Source organism: Mus caroli, unplaced genomic scaffold, assembly GCF_978045245.1.
Source record: "Mus caroli unplaced genomic scaffold, Mus_caroli_1 scaffold_9, whole genome shotgun sequence".
In the NCBI taxonomy this organism is placed as follows: Eukaryota; Metazoa; Chordata; class Mammalia; order Rodentia; family Muridae; genus Mus; species Mus caroli.
Genome location: NW_028227264.1, coordinates 126,581,240 through 126,605,649, shown reverse-complemented (window position 1 = coordinate 126,605,649; position 24,410 = coordinate 126,581,240). Strand labels below are relative to the sequence as shown.

At 48.6% G+C, this 24,410-nt stretch overlaps 3 protein-coding genes across 4 annotated transcripts; 2 read left to right on the top strand and 1 right to left on the bottom strand.

Moving 5' to 3' along the window:
- Positions 1 to 292: 292 nt before the first annotated feature.
- Mettl1 (methyltransferase 1, tRNA methylguanosine) lies at positions 293 to 5,095 on the bottom strand. 2 transcript variants are annotated; one of them, XM_021174481.3, is made up of 8 exons: positions 4,916 to 5,095; positions 4,567 to 4,735; positions 3,422 to 3,585; positions 1,980 to 2,164; positions 1,762 to 1,875; positions 1,504 to 1,605; positions 1,187 to 1,352; positions 293 to 624 (listed from the first exon to the last, which is right to left on the bottom strand). In XM_021174481.3, the coding sequence occupies exons 1-7, from the start codon at positions 4,977 to 4,979 to the stop codon at positions 1,203 to 1,205; spliced, it is 948 nt and encodes a 315-aa protein (XP_021030140.2). In that variant the 5' UTR covers positions 4,980 to 5,095; the 3' UTR covers positions 293 to 624; positions 1,187 to 1,202. The 2 variants fall into 2 exon arrangements, with proteins under 2 accessions (XP_021030140.2, XP_021030139.2); XM_021174480.3 differs by having other exon boundaries at positions 293 to 1,352.
- Positions 5,084 to 14,025, top strand: Eef1akmt3 (EEF1A lysine methyltransferase 3). Its single transcript, XM_021175320.3, has 3 exons — positions 5,084 to 5,418; positions 5,537 to 5,648; positions 13,537 to 14,025. Exons 1-3 carry the CDS (start codon positions 5,158 to 5,160, stop codon positions 13,944 to 13,946), a joined length of 783 nt encoding a protein of 260 aa, XP_021030979.2. The 5' UTR covers positions 5,084 to 5,157; the 3' UTR covers positions 13,947 to 14,025.
- Positions 14,026 to 15,790: 1,765 nt separating this feature from the next.
- Positions 15,791 to 24,135, top strand: Tsfm (Ts translation elongation factor, mitochondrial). The gene is made up of 6 exons (XM_021174500.3): positions 15,791 to 15,894; positions 16,020 to 16,193; positions 16,971 to 17,099; positions 18,179 to 18,301; positions 21,476 to 21,563; positions 23,555 to 24,135. The coding sequence occupies exons 1-6, from the start codon at positions 15,820 to 15,822 to the stop codon at positions 23,959 to 23,961; spliced, it is 996 nt and encodes a 331-aa protein (XP_021030159.1). The 5' UTR covers positions 15,791 to 15,819; the 3' UTR covers positions 23,962 to 24,135.
- The last annotated feature ends 275 nt before the right edge of the window (positions 24,136 to 24,410 follow it).

The following is a 24,410-nucleotide window of genomic DNA, read 5'->3' as shown; positions in this document are numbered from 1 at the left end:
GCAGTCTGAATCCCAGGCTAACACCACCTCCTCTATGACCTTTGTGGTCAGCAGCCGCTTACTGCTTTCGGCCACAGAACTCTCCAGGTTAGTGGCTGGAGAGGTGGTTCCGCAGTTAAGAGCACTGGCTGCTCCTACAGAGGTGCAGGTTCAGTTTCCAGCACCCACATGACAGCTCACAACTACCTGTAACTCTGGTTTCAGGAGAACCAACTTCCTTTTCTGGCCCCCAAGGGCACCAGGCACATGTGTGACACACATACATATATATGCAGGCAAACACTCAAACACATAAAATAAAAACAATTCTTTAAATTTTTTTTCCAGCTTATCTCCCTGTTCCTCCGCCTTCCCTCCCTCTCCCCATGAGACACAACTATGCCAGTCAGGTCTGAAATTCTGGAATCAAGTTCAACATGGTAGAGACAAGGAAGGCTCTCTACCCTCTTGCTCTTCAGAGCCTTCCACAGAGAGAGCAGCAACAGAGGCAGCAGAGACAGCCTGGGTCAGGCTGTAAGCAGGGAGAAGTTGGGAGGAGGTATTTCATACATACCCCAGCCCTTCTTGGGAAATAGTGACATTGGCACATGGGTACGTGGGCACACACCCTGATCATCCCCAGGACTGCAAAGTAAACACAAGTGAAGGCAACCTGAGCCACACACAGCCTAGACAGTGGTACATCACATGTTTCTCCACACACACAGACTAAACAGTGGGCATCACATGCTTCACCCGAGCTAGAGAAGCCCCCCCCCCAGGGTGGGGGCGGGGAGGGTGTGCTCAGTGAGAACAGAATACCCACAGCCCTCCAAATATCCCCTCTGGCCCACGGTCCTTTGACCTTCTCAGCCAGCTTCATCTGATTTCTTCAGACAGTGGAGGAACAAAAAGGCAGTAAGAGCGATGGGTAAAGAACACCACAGACTGTTCCCCGACTTCTTGGAGAGGTCACGGCCCCACAGTCCCACCAGTCTGGGAAGGCCTGGAAAGCTGACCTTTTTTTTTTTTTTTTTTTTTGGTTTTTCGAGACAGGGTTTCCCTGTGTAGCCCTGGCTGGCCTCAAACTCAGAAATCTGCCTGCCTCTGCCTCTGCCTCCCGAGTGCTGGGATAAAAGGTGTGCGTCACCATGCCCGGCTTTCTTTCTTTCTTTCTTTCTTTTTTTTTGATCTTTTTTCCAGTCACCTTCTAGGGGGTCCGGCTAAGGCAGGGTGGGGTTGGGGGTCACTGCCTGGAGGAGGGGATCCTGTATTCTTCGGAAGACGGCTGGGAAATTCTTTCCCCCATTGCGTAGAACTTTCTTTCCTTCCTCAGTTGAACTGCCTAGATGTTCCACAATGGGGTCTTCACTCTGCAGAAAGAGGATCCAGAATGTCCCTGCCCATCTTTTAAACTGCCTTAGGGCCCGGAGACTCCCGTTCTCCCACCCCTGAGCTAAGTTCAAGGACCAGCTATGGGGCCACTCTGATTGGCCTGCCATTTCCCTCGGATGTCTGACTTACTAGCTTTTCAAACGGCACACGCTCAAACAGTGGGTGTTCTTCAAAGTGGGTGCACATCCACTCATGCAGCTCCGGCACGTCGGTGACGGTGTACACCAGGCCCTGGACGAGCAACAGTGTTGGAGACAGGGCTGCACGCAGCTGAGCAACGAGGTGGTGACACTGATCGTGCTACTGTCTAACTGTGCCTCCCCCAGGCTGAATTCTCAGGGAAGAGCCCCGGGCAGGCCACCCACAGCATCTCCCCTCCTCACTCACCCCGACTCTCAGCACGTAGGCATACTCTGCCAGAAGCGTGGGGCTGATGATTCTCCATTTATGCTTCGTTCGCTTAAAGTGTGGGTCCGGGAAGAGGAAGAACATCTTTGCTAGCTGTGGGACAGATGTTCGCCAACAGGATTGTCCGTCCGTGAATGCCCAGCTCCACCTCTACCTGCCAACCAGCCTAACCCACCCGGCTGCTCCCCAGGCTGCACCTGGCCCTTGCGGAAGAAGTTAGGAAGGTGTTTCATGGCGTTACTTCGGAGACAGGCGATGTTCTGGAATCCGCCCCCGGGAGCTGCACGGAGGGCCCGAATCCTGTCCTGCACATAGTCCGACACCTTCACCCGAATCTCCAGACCCAGAATCAGGGTATCTGGGAAGAGTGGTGACAGTGCCACTGGGGATAGAGACATCAAGGGGACCGACCATCAGTGGAAGTACAGAGAGGTTAAACAGGAAAGAGAATTTTCATTTGTAGATATCTAAGTCAGGAGTGGGGCAGAGATACCCATATCTTGCAGAGATTTTCTTCGGAAGAGAAAGGAAAAACACTGTCACACTGTCCCAGGAGCACCGTGTGGTGGCTCATGCCTTTAATCCAAAAAACTGGAAGTAGGGAATGGGAGACAGAAGCAGGCAAATCTCTGTGAGTTCAAGGTCAGCCTGTCTGATGTAGGACGGCCCAGATCAGACAGGGCTTCATAGTGAAACCCTGTTTCAAAAAATAAAATAACCAAAAATAAAATAAAATAAAATAACCAACAACAAGACAAGATCTGTCATACAGACTAGAATAAAAGGGCAGGAGTTACAGGCCAGTGATGTCACTACGTAGCTTGCTTTCTTTTCTTTTTCTTTTTCCCCTGAGACAGGGTTTCCTTGGCTGTCCTGGAACACAATTTGTAGACCAGGTTACCCTTGAATTCAGAGGTCCAACTGCCTCTGCCTCCCAAGTGCTGGGATCAAAGGCGTGCATCACCACTGCCCAGCATCATTTGGTCTTTATAACACTCTCTGGTACAGTGTGAAGGTTGGGGAAACTGGGGGTCAGAAATGCTAAGACCATACAATTAACTGGGGGGGGGGGCAGCGCTAACATGAGCCAAAGTCTTCAGTCTCCACACACCACCTCTCTGACACACTGTTACCTGTCTATAGGGGAAGCTCTATAGGGAAGATGTGAACATAGACCAGTGGCTTGACATGCATGCTCTGGAAAACAAATGTAACAGGAACTCCAGACCATGAGAGGGTGGAGCAGAATGTGTTCTGGTGAGAGAAGGGGTAAGAAGAGGGAAGGTGGTGGAATCCCCGAGAAAGACGGTTCAGGATCAGTGGCCACTGGAGCTGATCTCTGACGCTTGTGCTGACCCGGCTCACTGACCCAGCACAAGGCAGTGGAATGGCTCATGGAGGGACTGGAGCCACTGGAGCTAGACAGAACAACCGGGGTTCTCAGATACATCTGAGGCAGCTCTCTCCCTCCTCCAGGGCAAAGGCCACAGACCCAGAGTAGAAGGAAGGAGGAGGCTCTCCACACTGATGTCACTGCTGTCTGGTCCCAGGAGGAAAGGTCAACTAATCCTGCCTCTAACCTGCTGAGATGGCAGAACCCAGGCCTCTCCTTGTCCCAAGAAAAGGACCAGCTTATTACCTAACAAGCCACCATAGCCACAGCCTACGTCTGCAAACTCCACTTGGGCCCCAGAGTGCTTTTCTTTCTCATCCTTTGGATCATCATGGCTCTTATTTTGAGCAAGCGGAGCAAAGAACTCTGGGTAAAGCTCAGACCAGTCCATTTCCTCTGGCTTCACAGGGCTATTAGAAAGAAGACATGAGACACGTGAGACTGTTGGACATACCAGTGCAGACATTTTGTGTAAGAGTTGGGGGTGGGGTAGGCTTAGAAAAAAAAAACTCTGCATGCAGGGGCCATGTGATATGTAGAAGGCGTAATGGGAAGTCCCCTGGCTTCTAGGGTGTGAATCAGTCCCATCATGAGGCTATGGCTGCAGATCTGCCAAGCTCTTCTGGGTAGTGATGTGTGTCAGGTTTTCCCAGAGACTGACTGCCTAAGGCACTGGAGCACTACTTTGTTTATGTATATTTTAAACATTTTATTTACCCGTGCATTTTATGTGTATGAGTGTTCAGTCTTTGTGCACACCAGGAGAGGCAATCAGAACCCATTAGAAGTGGTTTCCAGCCACCATGTGATTGCTGGGGCCTCTGGAAGAGCAGTCAAGCGCTCTTAACCACTAAGGCATCTCTCCAGCCCTCTTTGTTTATGTATTTTGTGTGGCGAGGATGGAACAAGGAGTGGCCAGGAGTGTGTATATATGTTTATCTTTTTATAAATTAAAAAACCCAAATCGGAGCCGGGTGTAGTGGTGCACACCCTCAGGAGGCAGAGGAAGCTGTATCTCTGTGAGTTCGAGGCCAGCCTGATCTACAAAGTGAGTGCCAGGACAACTAGGGCTACACAGAGAAACCCTGTCTCCAAAATCCAAACCAAATTAAAAAGAAAAATCGGAAGCTGGCAATGACAACTTGCTTCGCTTCATTTTGGCAATAGTTTTTCCCCCTCTTCCTAGATCTGGCTGGCAAGTCCACCCAGACTTTAAGTCTCCAACACGGCGACCCCTCCCAGCCGGCCAACTCCGCCTTCTGCCCAATCTACTTAAGCCATCCTCAGCTGACGTGTCACCCGGACAACCCTCCCCGCTCCATCGCAAGTCCTAGCGGTGGCCCCTGCGCGACCGCCTTCCCTCCCTCCCGGATCCCGCCGGGCCCGCTCACTAGCGCAGCGTGTGGTCTGCCATGGGGTTGGAGTGGGCGCGCTGCCGGTAGTAGCGCTTCTGCGGCTGGGGGGCTTCGGCTCCCGCCATCATGCCACGCAGTCCACGTGGAGAGCCGAGCTCGCGGCGCGAGGTGATGACGCAACCCGCGGGCCGCCAGCAGGCCCCGCCTTTTAAAGAGCGAAGAGCAAATTCTGTTGCACCATAGGGAAAGGACCCTGAAGGGAGCGGGAGGGGAAACCTGCGCCCTGCTATCGCTAACCGTGCTTTGGGGAGGCCAGCTCCGGGCACCCCGCATCCTCCCTTGGGTCGTTCTGGCCTAGTCTGGGTTCTCAAATGTCCACAGATACCTGTGCGCCCCACAGGTGAGCGGGATGTGAGGGACCCGCCTCTGACAGTAAACTCAAGCATCATTTCTTCTCTCTCCGGGTGGTCTCAAACCAAGTCTGGCCCGTATGGTGCTGTGTGGGTCCTGTTCTGTGTGCGCCAGGGACCCGGGCTCGGGGGTCATCCCCATCCATCTCCAGGAAGTCCAGCTGGAAGAAGGAGGGCGAACTGGGGAGGCGGGGCCCGGTGCCTGGGAGCAGCCCATATGGCTGGCAGTCCCCAGCCTCAACCCGGCACCGATAGAGGGGATCCGAGCGCTGGCCGGGGTGCTGGGGGCTGTATCTGCCGGATGGCCAGCTATCGCACCGATCCGGAGACTGAGCCCGAATCCGTGTTCCCACGGGAGATCGGGCTCTTCACCGACTCTTACTCAGAGAGCAGCCGGTTCTGCTTCTGTGGGCACGAGCTGAGCATCACGCAGAACTTTGGGTCGCGCCTTGGGGTGGCGGCACGCGTGTGGGATGCGGTGAGGAATGGGCTGCCCTAAGTGAGGGTCCCTGAGAGGTCCAGTCCCCGGACCCCGGCTCTCCCATATGGAGACACCGTTGTGACAGTTTCCCACTTTCTTTTTCCCTTCCTCATAGGCTCTGAGCCTATGTGACTATTTCGAGAGTCAAAATGTGGATTTTCGAGGCAAGAAGGTGATCGAACTGGGCGCGGGGACGGGCATCGTGGGAATCTTGGCGGCGCTGCTGGGTGCGTGAACTGGCATTGCGGCGGGAGGAGGGGGAGCTGGAGTGTGGAGAAGTGAGGACGTGGATTCCTGGGGGTGGGTAGAACTCAGCTCAGTTCTTTCCTTTTAACAAACCTCTATTCTCCTGCAAGGCAGACAGCGCTGATGAGCGTTCAGAACACTCAAGCTAGTTGGCTTCAGGGTACCTGAAACAAATAAGATAGGCTTTCCGTGAAAAAAATACTGGAGATGCTCTTTCGCTAAAATGCTTGCATGGATTTTCTGAAGGAGAGACATAGGACAGTGAACCTCATCAAAGATTTGTAGCTTTGTTATGTTAGGATCTTTTAAATATCTTTTTCTTTCCTTTTTTTTGGGTGGGGGTGTGGGTAGGGGGTGTGGGTGTGGTTTTGTAGTCTGGTTGAGACAGGCTCTCTTGTTGTCCAGGCTGGCCTAAAACTCATTACGTAGAGATTAGCCTTGAATTCCTGCCTGGTCCTCCTGCCTTACTTTTTCCTAGTGCTGGGATTATAGGTGTGTGCTACCGTACTGCAATAGAGCCTAGAGTTTTTAATGTTAGAAAAAGCAAGGTTATGAATTTTGAAGGACCCGAGTGTGAATATATGTATTTTTTTTCACACTTAATACCAATTACCAATTACCTCTCATATATATATGGGTGGTAATTGTGTATATATATATATATATATATATATATATATATACACACACACACACACACACATATATATATATATATGGGTGGTAATTGGTAATTAAGCAGCTGAAACCTGGGAAAGGAAAAGGTCAGGGAAATTGTGCTTCACTTTGAGCAAAAACCTAAAAAAGCTTCTTGCCTAGTGATCTAAGTCGTGTAAACCAGATGTCCTTATTTGTAGGAACAGAAGTGGGTCACATTAAGGGCAGTCTTTGCAGAGGCAGACATTAATTCTTATATTTATTCCTTCAGTCAGTCAATATGTATTCTCTGTGTGCCAAGGAACTTGTAGTCTAGTGAGGGACAATGTGGGAAGATGCTACGGAACATACATGATGGTGAGGTCTGTGTAGCATGGCTGTGCTCTCGCTAGCTACCTTGAGGGCTGAGCAGTCCATCAAGGGGAAGCACAGGCAGATGAGTTGGAGGAAGGCGGCTGGATGGGAGTGAGCAAGTTACATGAAAAGCAAAGGAGCCAAGTGGAGTGGTTCATGCCTGTAATCCCAGCACGCAGGGATTAGGGATGTTTCGGTAAAGTCAAGGCTAGCCTGGGCTACAGAGTAAGACCCCATTTCAGGTAGGAAGGGAGGGAAGGAGGCAAAGGTGAAAAGTGTGTGTCTGTGTCTGTGTGTATGTATGCCTGTGTACATGTATGTATATGTGTTTGTGGATGTGGGTATATGTGTGTATGTGCATGTATGTGTGTGGATATAGGTACATGTGTGTGTGTGTGCATGTGTGTGTGGATGTAGGTATATGTGTGTGTATGTGCATGTTTGTATATGTGTTTATGTGTGTTTGGTATGTATGTGTATATGTGTTTATGTGTGTTTGGTATGTATGTGTGTGTATGTATGTGCATGTGTATATGTGCATATGTCTGCGTCTATGTGTGTATGTGTGTGTCTGTTTCTTTTCTGTGTGTGTATGGGCATGTGTGTATGTGTGTGTATATGTGAGCATTTGTGTGTGTGTGGTATGTATGTGTGTATGTGCATGTGTATGTGTGTATATTTATGTCTTTGTGTGTCTATGTGTGCATGCGTGTGTGTTTGTGTATATGTGCATGTGTATATGTGTGTATGTGCATATGCCTGTGTGTATCTATGTGTTTGTGTGTGTGTATGAGAGAGAGAGAGAGAGAGAGAGAGAGAGAGAGAGAGAACACCTGTCTTCACTTACTGCCATAACAGCTGCTGCTTTTGTGCCCTGTTTAGTCGCCAAGTCTGGGGTCTGGGTGTAATCTATTCTCTGACTTTGTATCCCAGGATTCAGCTGACCCTGGGATGCCTTATCAACATTTGCATGTCTGTCCCTTCCTCGTTCCACCATACTCAGCCTTCCACTCCGGATTCTTGCACTGATTTTCATAGGTGTCTCCATGGTTCTCTGTGGGAGAGGTCAGCAACGCTCAAGCCGACCTGGTGCTTTCCCCAGCCAAGCCGGCTCTCCTTGGCCTTTCCCCTTGTGAAGTCACAGCCACCCGTGGGGATTTTCTTGTGTTGTTTCCCACTACTCTCTTGGCTGCCCAGCCTGAGCCACCATCATCCATCATCTCTTCCTTAGACTATAATAAGTAGTCAAACTGGTTGGTCTTCTTGTTTCCAGTTCTTGCCCCCACCTAGATCCTGGCTCACACCACCCTACAATCAGAATTTTTTTTTCAAAATGGCTACCATCATTATCACACCCCACCCCCTCTGGAGCCTTGCTACTTTCCAACAGCCTGCCTCCCTCTCTAGCCTCTTTCTGAGCCTCTCCCCTCCTATTCTCCTTGTGTAATTTGCTGGCCTTCAGTCCTTTCTGCAAACTTTCTTTGATGTCTCCTTCCTTAGGGACTTCATGGGGGCTGCACTTTGTGTTTGAAACAGTGTTACTGTCTCCTTAATGCAAATGTATTTTCCATTGCTAGGCTCAAACAGCCCTTTGAAGGGAAGGCTTTACACACACACACACACACACACACACCCCACACCATACACACCACACATACATATCCCCCCATGCCCTCCCCCACCACACACACACCACATATACCCCCACACACATATACACCACACACACCCACATATACCCACTCCCACCCCCCACTCCCCACTCTGCCTACACAGGAGATGTAGGATCAACTACTCCAGGACCCCCCACACAATAGGGTTTCTCTCTGGATAATATGTACATTCTCTCTCTCTCTCTCTCTCTCTCTCTCACTCAGCTCAAGAGATGTAGGATCAACCCCTCCCCCCACACACACACAATAAGCATTTCAGTGTAGTTATACACACATGTATCACATACATACATATACATTCGCACCATCTATACATACTCTGTGTATACAGAAACTATACTTGTGTGTGTGCCGGGGGAAGTGGCTCTGTTCAGGAGGGAGAGGATACATTTAAATGTTAATGTCCCTGTCTGTAGTTTCTTTCTGTTCTTTTCTCAATCCATTTCACTCAGGCTTTCTGTCCTCCGTGTCCCTCCCTCCCATGGCTCTGGCCGGGCTTGTGAGCTTCACTTCCCACCCCATGCTCTGAGCCCAGGAGTCAATTCCTAGCCCGCCCCGGTGGACTCGGCATCTTACGAGGATACTCCCATCTCCTTGAAATGTCCTTTGCTTTCTGGGCCAGCACGCATCTGGCTTCCACACACCACAGGTACACTTTTACATCGTTTTGTTGATGCCCTTTTATCCTTACAAGGGAAACCCCGAGCACCCCAGAGCTCAGCAGCGGACTTTTGACCCCTTGTTTTTTTCTGTCTCTTCTCCCTCCTGAGAAGTCACATCACTTTGTAGCTTCGCATGTCCTTTTTATGGAAAGGACCGAGATCCTCTCATTTCTGCATCCAGGTGTTTGCATAGCCCAGCCTATCCATGTGACTCAGCATCTCCATGCGACTGTTTGACATCTCACACTTTGCTCACGAATGAGATCATGCTCCCATTTCCAAGCCTGCCTCTCCCAAAGCCCTCTTCATTTACATAATGGGCCTTTGGGCCTCAGTTAGACCAAATGTTCAAAAAGTATCCTTAATCAAAATCCTCCCTCGCTGGGCGTGGTAGCACATGCCTTTAATCCCAGCACTCGGGAGGCAGAGGCAGGCAGATTTCTGAGTTCGAGGCCAGCCTGGTCTACAGAGTGAGTTCCAGGACAGCCAGGGCTGCACAGAGAAACCCTGTCTCGAAAAAACAAAAAACAAAACAAAACAAAACAAAAAAGCCTCCCCCCCTTTTCTTTGTGTGAGGGAGGAGAATTGGTTTATTGAGCTTGATGATGTGTGCAGAATATGTTAAGGATTTGATTACTTCTTAGTCACTGTCACTACTTGAGTTCTAACCAACATCATCTCTGCCCTAACCAATCTCCCTGGATCTGTCCTGCCTTCTGCAGGTTTGGGTTTTGTTTTGTTTTGTTTTGTTTTAAAAGATGTTTTTATTAATCTTTATGTGTGTGTGTGCTCTGCCTGCATGTATGTACCACATGCTGTCCTGGTGCCTGAAGAAGTCAGAAGAGGGACTGGAGCCTGGAGAATTAGAGTTACAGATGTTTGTAAGCCACCATGTGGGTGCTGGGAACCCCTCTGCATCCTCTACAGCGAGCTCTTAACTGCTGAGCCATCTCTCCAGCCCCCTTGTTTGTGAGCATGTGTCATAATTAAAGCACATTTCATTTTACTTTATTTATTTACTATTAGATTTCCTTGTTTTTGTATTTTATGTATTCGGGTACTTTGTATGTGAATCTGCACACCAAAAGACAGCATCCAACAGTTGTGAGCTGCCATGTGGGTGCTGGGGATTGAACTCAGGACCTTCGGAAGAGCAGTGAGTGCTCTTATCCACTGAGCCTGTTTTTTAAATCACAGCAATCCAAGTGTAATCCTTCCCCTGAAACCTCCCCTCTATCTTCCCACGCATCCTAGAATCCTGCCCCTCCGTCTCCCTGTCCCAGCTCCTGTTGCTGTTTGTCTGACTGCTCTTCACACTGCGGGGCACAGTCCGGCCTCGAGGTCTCTGTGCCTGCTGATCTGTGTTTGGTAGACTTTAGCCAGGCCAAACCACGTGGTTTGCTCCAGCGCTGCCTTCAGGTCTTTTCCAAACAAAATCTGCTTAGTGAGGATTTCCCAAGCATCCCACTGAAAGTGCGCTCCTGGTCTTTCCCTGCTCGGTCCCTCATGGTAGCCCACGTTGCTATTTGACAGACTGTGTGTCTTTTTGCAAGGCTTAATGTAACCCTGGTGGACCTTCAACTCATGATGTTCTTGCTTCTACCTCCCAAGGGCTGGGATTACAGATGTGAGCCACCGGACCCTGTTTGTTTGTGCTTTGTTGACAGTGTGTCTTGCCATGTAGCCCCAGATGGTCCAGAACTCACGGTCCTCCTGCCTCAGCTCCTCAGGTTCTATGAGTACAGGCAGCTACACCATGCCTGGATATTTCATTTCTTTTGGTCCCCTCTTCATCTCCTGCCACTGTTCCTTCTCCTCTTCTTCCTCTCGCTCCTCCTCTTCTCCCTTCCCCTCTTTCTCTTCCTCTCCCCCCTCCTCTTTCTCCTCCTCCTCTTTCTCCTCCTCTCCCTCCTCTTCTTTTCTAATTAAAAAGAAATTAAATGTGTGGCCACACAGTGGTGGCACAGGCCTTTATTTGTCACAGCATGCATAAAGAACATTGAACATTGTCAAAAGAACATTTTTGTGAGAGTCAGTTCTCTCCCTCCACCATATAGGACTTGGAGATAAAAAGCAGATTTTCAGGCTTGGTGAGCACCTGTATCCACTGAGCCAGTGTCCCATTCCCCTTCATTTGAAACAGTGTGTCATGTCGTCTAGGCTTGCCTCAAATTATGTAGCCAAGGATGACCCTGAACTTCCGATCTGGCTGTCTGTTCCTCTATAGTGTTGGGATTATAGGTACGCACCATCACTTCCAGTCTAAAAAATTATTTACTTCTTTATTTGGTGGATTCAAACCCAGGCCCTTACATATTCTACCAACTGAGTTACAATCCCAGCCTCTTCCCTTTTATTTTCCTTTAAAACAGTTTTGTTTTTTTGGTTTTTTGGTTTTTTTTGAGACAGGGTTTCTCTGTGTAGCCCTGGCTGTTCTGGAACTCACTCTGTAGACCAGGCTGAAAACATTTTTAAAAAAGGATTTATTTTATGTATATGAGTACACTGTTGCTGTCTTCAGACACACCAGAAGAGGGAGGGCATCAGATCTCATTACAGATGGTTGTGAGCCACCATGTGGTTGCTGGGAATTGAACTCAGGACCTCTGGAAGAGCAGACAGTGCTCTTAACCCCTGGGCCATCTCTCCAGCCCCCTAAAACGTTATTTTTATTATTTTAAATTATGTGTATGCCTGCATAGGTTTGTACACATAAGGGCAGGTGCCCTCAAAAGCCAGAGTCATCACATCCCCTGGAGTTGCAGATCAGACCACTGGAAGCAACTTGATATAGATGCTGGGAACCAAGCTTGGATCCCCTGGACGAGTAGCAAGTGCCTAGTCACTGAGCCGTTCGTCTCTCCAGCTAGCCTCTATTTTACTTAGTTAGGGTCTTGCCTGGTCTCTGACTGTTGCTTGTCCTGGCTCTGCCCTAGTGCTAAAACCTCCTTTCTGTGCCTTTCTTGGCAAAAAATGTACAACCTGGGCCATGGAGATGATCCAGCAGATCAGAAGCCCCAAAAGGTCGAGAGAGAGACCTGACTGTAAGCTGTACTTCCATCTCCCCGCACACCCTATGGTACTTGCATGCAAAAAAAGAAGTAAATGTAAAATAATTTTTAAATGTACAACTTAACTCTGAACTGAATGGCCTATACGCTTGCAAAAAATGTCAAGGTCAAGAAGCACAAAGACAGGCCAACAAACCATTGCCACCACTACATTGGCACTATTCTGTAAATCCACAAGTGTGGATTCTCCCCTGTCTTGTTCACTGATGTGTTCTAGACACCTGGCGTACAAACTGAAGATGATGATGATGACGAATAAGTTACCTCTTAGCACTTCCGCTTTCTTTATCATCAATCATGCTTCTAATTAGTTACCTTGTTTGTTTGTTTGTTTGTTTTTGGTTTTTTGAGACAGGGTTTCTCTGTGTAGCCCTGGCTGTCCTGGAACTCACTTTGTAGACCAGGCTGGCCTCGAACTCAGAAATCCGCCTGCCCCTGCTTCCCGAGTGCAGGGATTAGAGTGTGCCACCACGCCTGGCTGATTAGTTACTTTTGTTACTACTTTTGCAGCTGTTTCCAAGTCTGGAATGAGCTTTCTGGAGGCTGCGGTTTTGTTCTTTTTGTGCTGCCTCGGGTTGTATCCCTCGAGTTTAGCAAGCACTCAGTACACATGTTTGTTGTGAGAGTGAAGTGTTCTGAAATGCTGATCTCATTGTCTTTAGCCCAGATCTTACTCTTAAAACCTGTTTCTCCAACTGGCAATATAGCATGCCTAGCACGAGACAACACTCCATCAAGCCTGACTCTCTCTTAGCATGCAATGGCTCTCCGTTTGGATCTTGGCATTCTTTCAATTTCTACATCTTCTAGCCCAGTGGTTCTCAACCCTCCTAATGCACGGTGACCCTTTATCCAGTTCCTCTTGTTGTGGGGACTCCCAACCATAAAGTTATTTTCACCGCTACTTCATAACTGTAATTTTGCCACTGTTATGAAATGTAACTGTAGATACCTATGTTTTCCGATGTTGGGGGGGTCACGACCCACAGATTGAGAACCTCTGCTCTAGAGTCTAGCCTCCCTTAAACTATGCTTTGCCCTTTGCCTGCCAGGCACTTGTGTTCCCCATTCCCTGCTCAGAAAGGTGCACCTGACCAATGTGTGCTTGTCCTTTCAGTCTCAGCTGAGGTCACGTCTCCTGGGTTTGCGTGGGTAGGGGTGCGTAGCTCACCCCACCCCCACCCCGGCTTAGTCTTGCTCAGGCTTTTGCTGACATCTGATTGTTGTGTGTTGAGCAGAGGGGTTGAAGATTAGCTCGGAGAGAATGTTGATGTTGTAGAATGTAGAGTAACGAGAGTGGCTGGCGTGGCTGGCACTGAGGTTAGGGCAACTAAAAGCCAAAGTATGGACTTCGGGTCATGGAGACACGAGACCTCAGGGTCTCTGACCCTCCAGTCAGGAGCCCTGTCTTGGTCCCTCTGACTTGCATTTTTCCTCCCCACTCTCCCTCAGGGGGGGATGTTACCATCACTGATTTGCCAGTGGCCCTAGAGCAAATCCAGGATAACGTCCACGCCAATGTGCCACCCGGAGGCCGGGCTCGGGTGTGCGCCTTGTCCTGGGGAATTGACCAGCATGTCTTTCCTGGAAACTATGACTTGGTGCTGGGGGCAGATATCGTGTACCTGGAACCTACCTTCCCGCTACTGTTGGGGACCCTCCGACACCTGTGTGGGCCCCACGGCACCATCTACCTGGCCTCCAAGATGAGAGCAGAACACGGGGCAGAGACCTTCTTTCGGCGCCTCCTGCCCCAGCACTTCCACCTGGAGCTGGCCCAGCGGGATGAGGATGTGAATGTCAACATCTATAGGGCCAGGCACAGGGAGGTGACACCTGCTGGACAGCACCCCTTCTGTTGACCTAACTCTTGTCTCAGTGGAGGAATGGCATCCCTCCAGAGCCGTGAACACCAGGAGGAAAGAAAAGGATGGATCCCGCCCCCCCCCCCCCGTCCCCGTTTCCCATCCCTCCACACCCCCCCCCCGTCTTCTCCCTCTCTCCTCCCCCGCCCCCGTCTTCTTCCTTTCCTCTTCCCTTCGGTTCCCCTAACTGCTCTTGGGAAGATGCCGAAAGGTGGCTGCTTGTTAGGAATGGCAGAGCCCCAGGAGCTTTGAGTTTAAAGCCCAAAGAAAGCACCCAACACTTGCCTTCAGAGGAAGGCGGTCAGGATAGTTAGGAATAAATGGCACGAACAGTCCCTACAGAGAGATCGCCACTTACAGTTCTTTAAACAGCATGGATTCTTTAAAACTCTTTGACTTTTTTTTTGTTTTGTTTTGTTTTGTTTTTTGTTTTTGTTTTTGTTTTTCCAGACAGGGTTTCTCTGTGTAGCCCTGGCTGTCCTGGAACTCACTCTGTAGACCAGGCTAGCCTCGAACTCAGAAATCCACCTGCCTCTGCCTCCCAAGTGCTGGGATTAAAGGCGTGCACCACCACTTCCGGGCATCTTTGCCATTTTTAAAGGGAAAAACAGGCATTAATTATCTCTTCTGTATCTCTAAACATTGCCAGAAAGCTGGATGCCGAGATACCCCAGAATGCGTGTACCTTGCTTGCTGAAATAAGAGTCTCCATAGAGCGAGTCTCCCTAGACCTGAGCCCCAGGAGGAGAATCAGAGATGTCCCTTGGTCTGTAGCTTCTTCATCCTTTGCAAAGCTCAAGACCTGATCACAGGCATCATGTGATCAAATTCTGGATTGGGTTCGAGGTTCTTCTAATCTCTAGTTCTTCCTTCCACGTCAGGTTTTCCTTCTTGTTTTGCCTTTGGTTCTTGTCTCTCTCCCTCTGGATCAGTCTGGCTCTTTTTTACTTAGCCTTTCGGCACACAACCGTCTTTGATGTGTCTGCCACTGTTCTCTTAACCTAGATGCCACTCCTCAAGCTCTTGCCATCTTCCAAAACCTGCTCTGATTAGCTTCTACTGTCAGAACAAACGTCTTTGCTTGGTACTCAGGCCACACACACCTGCTCCTAAGCTACTTTGTATCTCATTTCCTACTCTGTTTCTATTGCACTTTTAGCTGAAGTGTCTTAAAGCTTTGTTCCCTAACTCTATGGGCATTCCCTGACATCTCCGCTTTTCCGATGATCCCTTCCAGGAAGGGCCATTGCTCTCTGTCTACACTTAGGCTTTGCTTCTGGAATCAAAAAAAAAAAAAAAAAAAAAAAAAGGAAAAATAAGAAACCACTCCTTTTCCCGAGCTTTCTGTTTGGATGTGGTTTCCTTGACTGGAGATCTTTTAACTGTTTAGGGACCTTATATTGCCTTTCCCGATTCTTATTTCCTCAGACCAATAGATGCATTGGAGGGTAGAGCTATGATTTATGCATCACCGATCCCCTGAAACTAGAAACAGCTCCGGGCACACATATGTTCAGTAGATATTTTACTAATTCAGCAATTATTTATTGAAGGAACTCTACTTCTCCAGGTGACCTTGGGCAATTTCCTAAGCCCACCCTACCTACCTGCTGTGTGTCCGGACTCATAAATGGATAATGAATATAAAAGTACATTGGAAATAAAGAAACAAAGTGTCACCTACATGTCTTGTGTTGTTATTTCGCAGCAACTTTACCGCCAAGTCTTTTGTGAAATATTTTAATGAGGTAAGCAAAAGAAGCGGGCACACCCCTCCGGCCAGCAGGTGGCAACATCCTCGCGCCACGCGTTCTGGGAGGCGTTTTGGCCCTCGCGCCACGCCGTAGGCCGGCGTCCAGTCTGTGCGCCGATGGGCGGGAGGACCAGAGGGATGTCGCTGCTGCGGTCGCTGCGCTTCTTCCCGGTCGCGTGCACCGGCCGCTCGGTGAGGGCTCCCGGCGTCGTGAGCGCGCGCGCCCTTCCCTTCTCCCGACCCTGGCCCCGCGGACGGTGCTCCCCCTCCTCCCGTCCTGCTCTGGGAGCTCATCCCATTCTCCTTACTCTCCCCAGGCGAGGGCTGTCCTGCTCCAGCCGTCCCAGCCATGGCTCACGTTTCACGCGGGCCCCTCGCTGTCCTCTGCTGCCTCCAGCAAGGAGCTCCTCATGAAACTGCGGCGGAAAACCGGCTACTCCTTTGTCAACTGCAAGAAGGCTCTGGAGACTTGTGGCGGTGACCTCAAGCAGGTGGGAGGAGGTGCTGCGAGATTTGGTGCCACGGTTCCACCCCATGCTTTCCTTCCGGGGGTCACTCTGCGGAGCTTAGACATGACCTGCTGCTGCCCAGTGTCCTGTGCGACAGAACTGGCCAAAGAGGAGAATTTGGCTTAAACGAGAGCTTTACCCTTCAACTGCGTTTTCACTGGAAGCAGTTAACCTAGAAACTTAACTTGCTGAATTCCATGTTCCTTATGGCTATGAGATTTACTGCTGCCTGGAGATCGGTGTTTGTATAAATTTAGGAGTTAGACTCCAGAGGCCCTCACACCTGCTCTAACTCTGGAGATCGCAATGAATCCTTTCGTGTTGTCAGCGTTGTCTGTTGAAAACACTACCATCTATCCCATAGTGGGGTTGTAAAGATTAAAAGTAGAGAAGCAACAGCGACTACAGCGCCCGGTGTAGAGCATTTAGTAGTTTCTCTTATAGAATGTGAGTGTGCAGAAAAAGTCATATGGGGGCTGGAGAGATGGCTCAGCGATTAAGAGCACTGGCTGCTCTTCCAGAGGTCCTGAGTTCAATTCCTAGCAACCACATGGTGGCTCACAACCATCTGCAATGGGGTCTGATGCCCTCTTCTGGTGTGTTGAAGACAGCTACAGTGTACTCATATACATAAGATAAGTAAATCATTAAAGAAAAAGAAATTATAAAAAGCCATATATGGTTTGGACATACTTTAAAGTACCTTTCATTTCTAGTTCCTGTGACTGACCTTCTCCTCTGTTTCTTTTGCATTTGTAGGCAGAGGACTGGCTGCACAAACAGGCCCAGAAGGAAGGATGGAGCAAAGCCGCCAAGCTCCACGGGAGGAAGACTAAAGAAGGCTTGATTGGACTTCTGCAGGAGGGAAACACAGCTGTTTTAGTAGAGGTGCGTTGTTGGGATGCCACATACTAGAAAGAGCTGTGTCTTGGAGCGTACGATCTATGATGGACCCTTTGTATGCTTAAGGAATCTGTAAGCGATGGCTGGAGCGAAGTCCCCAGGGCCTCCGTTATGTGACGCGATTAAGAATGTAAATGCAGGGCTTGAGAGATGGCGCAGTGGTTAAGAGCACTGACTACCCTTCCTGAGGCCCTGAGTTCAATTCTCAGCAAGCACATGGTGGCTCACAACCATCTGCAATGGAGTCTGATGCCCTCTTCTAGTGTGTCTGGAGACAGCCGCAGTGTACTCATATATAATAAATAAATCTTAAAAGGAAAAAAAAAAGTATAAATGTCTTGATGGGAATTGTCCTAGCGACCTAGATCATTTATTCTAAATGTTAGACTTAAAATGTTAGACTGTAAGTGGTGGACTTAGAAACTAGTAGCAGGGTGCGGCGGCTCTCCCCTGTGTTCACTACATACTTGGGAGGCCGAGGCACTTGGGAGGAGGATTACTGTGAGTTTGAGGGCAGCTAGGCTACAAGCTGGAATCCTGACCTTTACTCTTAAACAAAATAAAACAAAACAAAAAGCATGATAAGAAAGTTGGTAATTGTAGTAATGTATTGCTCGGTGTATTGATGACTAGTAAATAGCAGGCTTAGAGGGGTCTGTGGGGTCAAGGCGTGTAAAAACAGATAAAGCTACAATAAAGGAACAACATAAACAAATGTGGTTTGGGAGATGGACATGGTAGTTTGTGGGTGTAATTCTAGTGCATGGGAGGTAGAGGCCAGAAGGTCAGCTCAGGGTCATCCTGGGCTACCTAGCGAGTTCAAGGCCAGCCTGAGACGCTTTCACAAACAGTGGGTGAAGTGGCCATGGTGCGAGTCCCTCAGGGTGTTCTGGAATCCTCCTGGGCATGCAGGCCGTGGCTGACTAGTTCCCTGGCTTCTGCCACCCCGGAACTGTGGGCCTGCAGCTTGTCCTGTCAATACCTTGGCCAGGTCTCCAACCTTAAGGCACTTTTAGAAACTATTAGTAAACAGCTTATACAGCAGTATCCGTGCATTCCCACAGGTAAACTGTGAGACAGATTTCGTCTCCAGAAATTTAAAGTTTCAACAGTTGGTCCAGCAAGTAGCCCTGGGAACCATGGCGCACTGTCAGAACCTGACGGATCAGCTCTCCACGTACAGTAAGGTGAGCGTGAGGGTCGGCTCCAGCTTGCTGAGTTTTTTTGTCTTCCACACTTTAGGGTCTGTTCTTTTTTTTTTTACCTTTTTGGGGTGAGTGATTGAGGATTGAAACCAGGAACTTAGGCACACTGCACTTCTCTTTTTGGGTGGGGAAGGAGTTGAGACAGAGTTTCTCTGTGTAGCTCTGATTGTCCTGGAACTCACTCAGACAGGCTGGTCTCTGCCTCCTGAGTGCCGCCTTCTTTTTTGAGACAGGATCTCTCTAGGCCTGGCTTCTCTGGGACAAGGTTGGCCTCACACTCACAGAGATCTTCCTGCCTCTGCCTCTTGAACTCTGGAATTAGAGAGATGAGCTATTAGACCTGGCTTCCATCATTTTTTGGGATAGGGGTTCTCAATGAACCTGGAGCTCACCCCTTGAGCCAGACTGGTTAGTAGTGGATTTCGGAAAGACAACTGCCACCCCACTACTAGATTACAGATGCGTGCTGTTTTTTTATGTGGGTGTTGGGGATGCAGCTCATGCTGTCTGACGTGATGACCCTGAGGGAACACTTCCCAGAAGAACTTCCCTCAGCCGTGTTGACCTCTCAGTCCCAGCTAGACAGCATTGATCGTCCCAGTAAAGCAAAGCTTTCGGTCAGTGGTCCTGACCCTTGTTTATCATAAGCTGATTGATTATTCATAGCCCTAGCTGATCAGAAACCACAGATTCACAATTCAAAATATCACATGAATGATAGACTTAAAGGAACTCTCAAAGAAAAGAGAGGGAGACAGACAGACAGGCAAAACAAGCTACACAGTGAGACCCTGTTTCAGAAGAACAAAAGAAATGGACTGGAGAGATGGCTTAACAATTAAGAGCACTGACTGCTCTTCCAGAGGTCCTGAGTTTAATTCCCAGGAACCACATGGTGGCTCACAACCATCTGTAATAGGGTCTGATGCCCTCCTCTGGTGTGTCTGAAGACAGCCACAGTGTACTCATATACATAAAGTAAATAATTCTTTCTTTTCTTTTTTTTTATTAGATATTTTTTTCATTTACATTTCAAATGCTATCCCAAAAGTCCCCTATACCCCCTCCCCCCACTCCCCTACCCACCCACTCCCACTTCTTGGCCCTGGCAAGTAAATAATTCTTTAAAAAACAAAAACAAAACATACAGAGACATATCATAGCTGAATTAGACAATATACAAATAATGAATTAAATACATTGGCATTATTTTGGTGGACCTGGTTGCCCGTGAGGTTACTCTCTTGAGTTTGAGGCTAGCCTGGTCTACAGAATGAGTTCCAGGGCAGCCTGGGCTACACAGAGAAAGCCTGTCTTAATCAACCAACAAACAAAAGGATAAGAGACGTCTTGGTGCTTTAGCAAAACATTTCTATCACATCATAGCACTGGCGCGCACGCGCATGCGTGTGTGTGTGTGTGTGTGTGTGTGTGTGTGTGTGTGTGTGTGTATGGGTGTGCATGAAGGTCAGAGGATAACTTGCAGGAGTCGGTTCTGTGACAACTCAGGGCATCCTGTTTGGCAGCACATGTCCCTACCACTGCACTGCCTCTCTGACTCCCTCTGACTCCCTTTCAAATGTCATTATTTTTATTATATAAACTTTATATTTATTTATTTGTATGCATATGGGTGCCCACAAAGGTTACAAGAGGAGCTGGAGTTAGACAGGTGGCTGTGAGCTGCCACGTGGGTGCTGGGGACTGAACGTAGGTCCTCAGAAGAGCAACCGTGTGCTCTTAACCTCTGAGTTCTCTCTCAGTCTTGACTCACATTCTCTTTCTTTTTTAATGTGTGCAGTGCAGCATGTGTGTGTGCTCTCGAAGGCCAGGAAGGGCACTGGGTCCCTTGGAGCTGGAGTTACACCAGTGTGTGCTGGGAACTGAACCAGAGTCCTCTAGAAGAGCAGCTGGTGATCGTAACCACAGGGCCATTGCTCCAGCCCCCAAAGCCCCTGCTAACTATTTCTGTAGATGAGCAGGCTCATCGGATTATCGTCTTAAGTCATTTCTTGTTACAACACTGTAATGTACATTTGTGTCAGGTACTGATGGTGACATGTCGACTTGCTTTTACTTGTCCTGTGTCACGAAACAGTCTATAGCAGTGTCTCACACAGACTTGGCCAGCCTTGACCACACTGTAGCCTTGCTTGGCTATGAGCTTCTCATCCTTTTGCCTCCACCTCCCAAGTGCTGGGATTAAGGCTTCTTCTACCACATTCACTACCGTGTTCACAGTCATGTTCACTACCATCTTCACTACCGTGTTCTAGCATGTTCACTACCATGTTCTAGTATGTTCACTACCATGTTCTACCATGTTCACTGTCCTTTGTCTTTGTAGCTGCATGGTATTATGTTGTACGATGTGCCAAGGATTATTCAGCCAGTCTCCTGTGTTTGGGCATTTGGCAATTGTCAAACTTTAATGATTAGAAATAATTATTCTCCTCATAAAGACTTGTATAGGGATGTACACAGATGATTTTTTAAAAAAGAAATAATTATTTAGTGGATGATCTTATGTATGTTTGCTTTTAAAGAATTCACACTTTTGTATCTTTGAAAGTTCATCAGCAGCAGGTTATAGTGATGCGTGTCTGTAATCCCAGCACTCAAGAGGCAGAGGCAGGAGGATTTCCAGGAGTTTGAGGTTACTTTGCGCTGCATGGTTTTTCCAAGTCTTACAGGATTGCAGAATGTGACCCTGTCCCCAAAAACAGTATCAGAAAAAGAAATGCATCGTCCAATTCCCAGCCCTAGAACTGCAGAGCCAAAGGCCACTGCACAGACAAGCTCTGCTCTGCCCCTTCCTTCTCGTGTGCTTCATTGTGCATTCCTGGGAACTTTGATATTTTATGATTATGTAAAAATCTGGCTCCTGTTTCTAGGAAATCCTAAGAAGGTAGGGCTAGAAGATGAGCGTCTAATGGAGTTGCGGGGTGTGTGTGTGTGTGTGTGTGTGTGTGCAGTAGTAGAGTAAGATATTTATAAGCGTGACAGCGTTATCAATTTTTAACATCCTGGCTTAGTGGAAATTTCATCTATTTATAGATGGTCCTCTTAAGTGTTTTCCCAGGTCTCACTCTTTCTGCCTGTTGTTGGGGTGATTTCAGCCGTCAGAGCCAGCTCACACTTGTCTCCTGTATGTAGGGCTTTCTCAACTCCTCTGAGCTTTCTGAACTTGCAGCTGGGCCCGACAGGGAAGGTTCTCTCAAGGATCATTTGGCCCTAGTGATTGGTGAGTATCTGTGAGGGCTCTGGAAAGTTATGATCGGGTTTTCCTGGTATCTTTGGCATTCCTCCACGTCACATTCAGTAACCGAGATGTCAGCTCGGGAGTGGAGGCAGGGAGAAGAAACAGATGCAATGGAAACATGTCATACGCATGTGCGAAACTCTCAACAAATAATTAAAAAGAGAATTACAAGCTCATGTGCTGCTAAGGGCAGGACTATGGGAATATGGGTTGGCCTTTCTAGGGAGTGATAGACACCATGAAGAACCAAAAGAGGTGCCATATTGAGGGAACTGGAGTTCTGGTACAGTCAGAAATCTGAATTCCTTAAAGGAATTTAGATTTATAAGCTACCTCTCATGGTTTTTAATGGCTTGCAACTAGTTAAAATGATCTCATCACCGTGCCAACTATAACCAAAGGCAGAGAGGAGATGGCTCTTCATCTTCCAGCTGACCATTGTGTGTGTTTGAGGGAAAATCTCACTAAAGGTGGAGAAGAAAACTTAAGGGCTGGGTGACGGCTCAGTTCAGAGCCTTGGCTGTTCTTCCAGAGGACGGTGGTTTGATTCCCAGCACCAGCTTGGACTAGTGAACACCTCTAACAGTAGTTCCAAGGGATTCTGGCTTCCAAGGGCACTGCCTGTGTGCGGTTCACAGACCGTTAGGGTTAGGGCAGTCAAAACACCCTACACATAAAATAAAAATATTTTGGGGGGGATGGAGAAGGCGTTTTATTTTTTAAAGACTGGGTTTCACTGTGTAGCTCTGGCTGTTCTGGAACTCTGTAGACCAAGCCAACCTTGAACTCACAGAGATAGGTCTGCCTCTGCCTCTCTGCCTCTCTGCCTCTGCGTGCTGGGAGAAAAGGCATTCGCCACTCATCCGTACCCACTGCCTAACAATCTTTCCCCTTTAAAGGAAATGGAAGATCGTCTGTTTTAGGGATTCGATAGTGAGTTTAAGAAGGTGCGAGTCTTTAGAAGCCATGTTCCGGTCACTATGGGGCTGTCCTGAGGGAGGGAGAAAGCAGGCTGGCTTGCAGTTGCTGGGGATTGTCTGTGGTCTGCAGTTTCTAGTCAAGGCATAGTTGTTTTCACATGGTAATCTCTGGTTCTGTCTGGTGAGTCACAGAGAGAGCAGCCAAGCCAATGGCTGTGTGCAGAACTCTTGGAAGAAATGGGACTTCTGGATCTTCCCTTGAATGGCCTCTAGCTGTAACTGTGGCTAACCTGTGTCTTCCGGAGTCCCTGCTGTTTGCCTCACATCCCTATCTCATCTTGGTTCATTCAGGCTTCTCAGGAAGGGGATCCTGGGCAAACAAGAGAAACTTGAATCAGTTTCTAGTTTTGAGAATGTCACAGAATCTTTGCACCTCTGAAGAGTGGTAGTTGGGACTGTCGGGTGCCTGGGTTTGGATTTCCTGCAGCTTTCGGTTACAGACCTTTTCCAGTTGTGTCAGTTGTAGGTGTGTTTCCTGAGTGATTTGGTGATGGGGTGGGAGTTGGAGTCAGCTTTGAGTTGTGACTCCCGCTCTGCTAGTATTGCCCTGTGGGTCATTTGGATCTCTCAGCCTGAGTTTAGTGTGATGAATAGCCAGGTTCTGAGTGCCTGCTCTGCATGACACACCGCAATGCATGCTCCTTGCCTGTGCCACCTTCTTTATTTCTCCCAGTAAACCTGAAAAGTGGTCATATCAATTCCATTGTATAGAGGGGGAAACCAAGGCTTGGTAGTTGATAAATGCCCCAGGTCCCAGAACCATGAATTTGGCAGCCAGCCTGAGTGACAGCCAGCCTGTTTTAGCTAGAGTACTCTCAGAGGGGCTCTGCTCCTCTCCCTCCTCCTAAAACACAGGCCGAGGCTGGTGTCTTCCCATCACGGTGCAGATAGACTGACTGCACGGACAGAAAGGTCACCGTCCACAGCTCACGTGGGTGCCGCCATAGTCACCTCAATCCAGTGGTGGTGTTTCTTGTTTATGCTCTTTTGTAGGTAAACTGGGAGAGAACATGATTCTTAAGCGAGCTGCCTGGGTGAAGGTGCCCTCTGGGTTCTATGTTGGCTCTTATGTGCACGGAGTGATGCAGAGCCCCTCCCTCCAGAACCTGGTGCTGGGGAAGTACGGAGCCCTGGTCGTCTGTGAGACTCCCGAGCAGATCACAAACCTGGAGGAGGTTGGCCGCCGCCTGGGGCAGCACGTGGTGGGCATGGCCCCTCTCTCTGTGGGCTCCCTGGATGATGAGCCTGGGGGGGAGACGGAGACCAGGATGCTGCCCCAGCCGTACCTCCTGGATCCTTCCATTACACTGGGGCAGTACGTGCAGCCCCAGGGCGTGACTGTAGTGGACTTCGTGCGTTTCGAATGTGGAGAAGATGAACACGTGGCTGAGGCTGAATAGGTTTTTGGCCTAAGTGGAAATATTTAATTTTTATATCTGGATTTCCTTATAAAAAGTTATTTTCTAAACCTCTTCAACCCTCAAATTTGTTTTTTTTTTCTTTTTAGTTTAAAATGAAGATATATAATCATGGGTAAAGTTATTAAATGGTGATGTAATAAAGAATTTTTCTCATTTGTATAGTACTTAATGTGTGTGTGTGAATGTATGAGTGTGAGTGTATGAGTGTGAGTGAGTGTGTGTGTGTGAGTGTGTGTGTGAGTGCACACATGCCAGGCTTTGTATAGTAAGCACTTTTACCCAGTCTCCCCAGTCCCCAGCCTATACCAGTCTATTATATAGTTCTGGAAGTTTCTAACACACTGTCCTGTTCCTGTGACAAAGGTCTCCACTCTGTGTTGACTCTGTGACATCTTGGACCATGTATCTTCCCTGGAACTACCTAGCAG

What these genes read in the sequence shown, in the direction of transcription:
- Eef1akmt3 (XM_021175320.3), top strand. Translation starts at nt 5,158, where the DNA reads ATGGCTGGCAGTCCCCAGCCTCAACCCGGCACCGATAGAGGGGATCCG. An exon ending in CGGCACGCGTGTGGGATGCG is followed by an intron (nt 5,419 to 5,536) that starts GTGAGGAATGGG and finishes CCTTCCTCATAG; the next exon opens with GCTCTGAGCCTATGTGACTA. An exon ending in AATCTTGGCGGCGCTGCTGG is followed by an intron (nt 5,649 to 13,536) that starts GTGCGTGAACTG and finishes ACTCTCCCTCAG; the next exon opens with GGGGGGATGTTACCATCACT.
- Tsfm (XM_021174500.3), top strand. Translation starts at nt 15,820, where the DNA reads ATGGGCGGGAGGACCAGAGGGATGTCGCTGCTGCGGTCGCTGCGCTTC. An exon ending in GTGGCGGTGACCTCAAGCAG is followed by an intron (nt 16,194 to 16,970) that starts GTGGGAGGAGGT and finishes TTGCATTTGTAG; the next exon opens with GCAGAGGACTGGCTGCACAA. An exon ending in TCATTTGGCCCTAGTGATTG is followed by an intron (nt 21,564 to 23,554) that starts GTGAGTATCTGT and finishes GCTCTTTTGTAG; the next exon opens with GTAAACTGGGAGAGAACATG.
- Mettl1 (XM_021174480.3), bottom strand. Translation starts at nt 4,979, where the DNA reads ATGATGCTTGAGTTTACTGTCAGAGGCGGGTCCCTCACATCCCGCTCA. An exon ending in CTCACCTGTGGGGCGCACAG is followed by an intron (nt 4,736 to 4,915) that starts GTATCTGTGGAC and finishes GCTCTTTAAAAG; the next exon opens with GCGGGGCCTGCTGGCGGCCC. An exon ending in ACTTCTTCCGCAAGGGCCAG is followed by an intron (nt 1,876 to 1,979) that starts GTGCAGCCTGGG and finishes TCTGTCCCACAG; the next exon opens with CTAGCAAAGATGTTCTTCCT.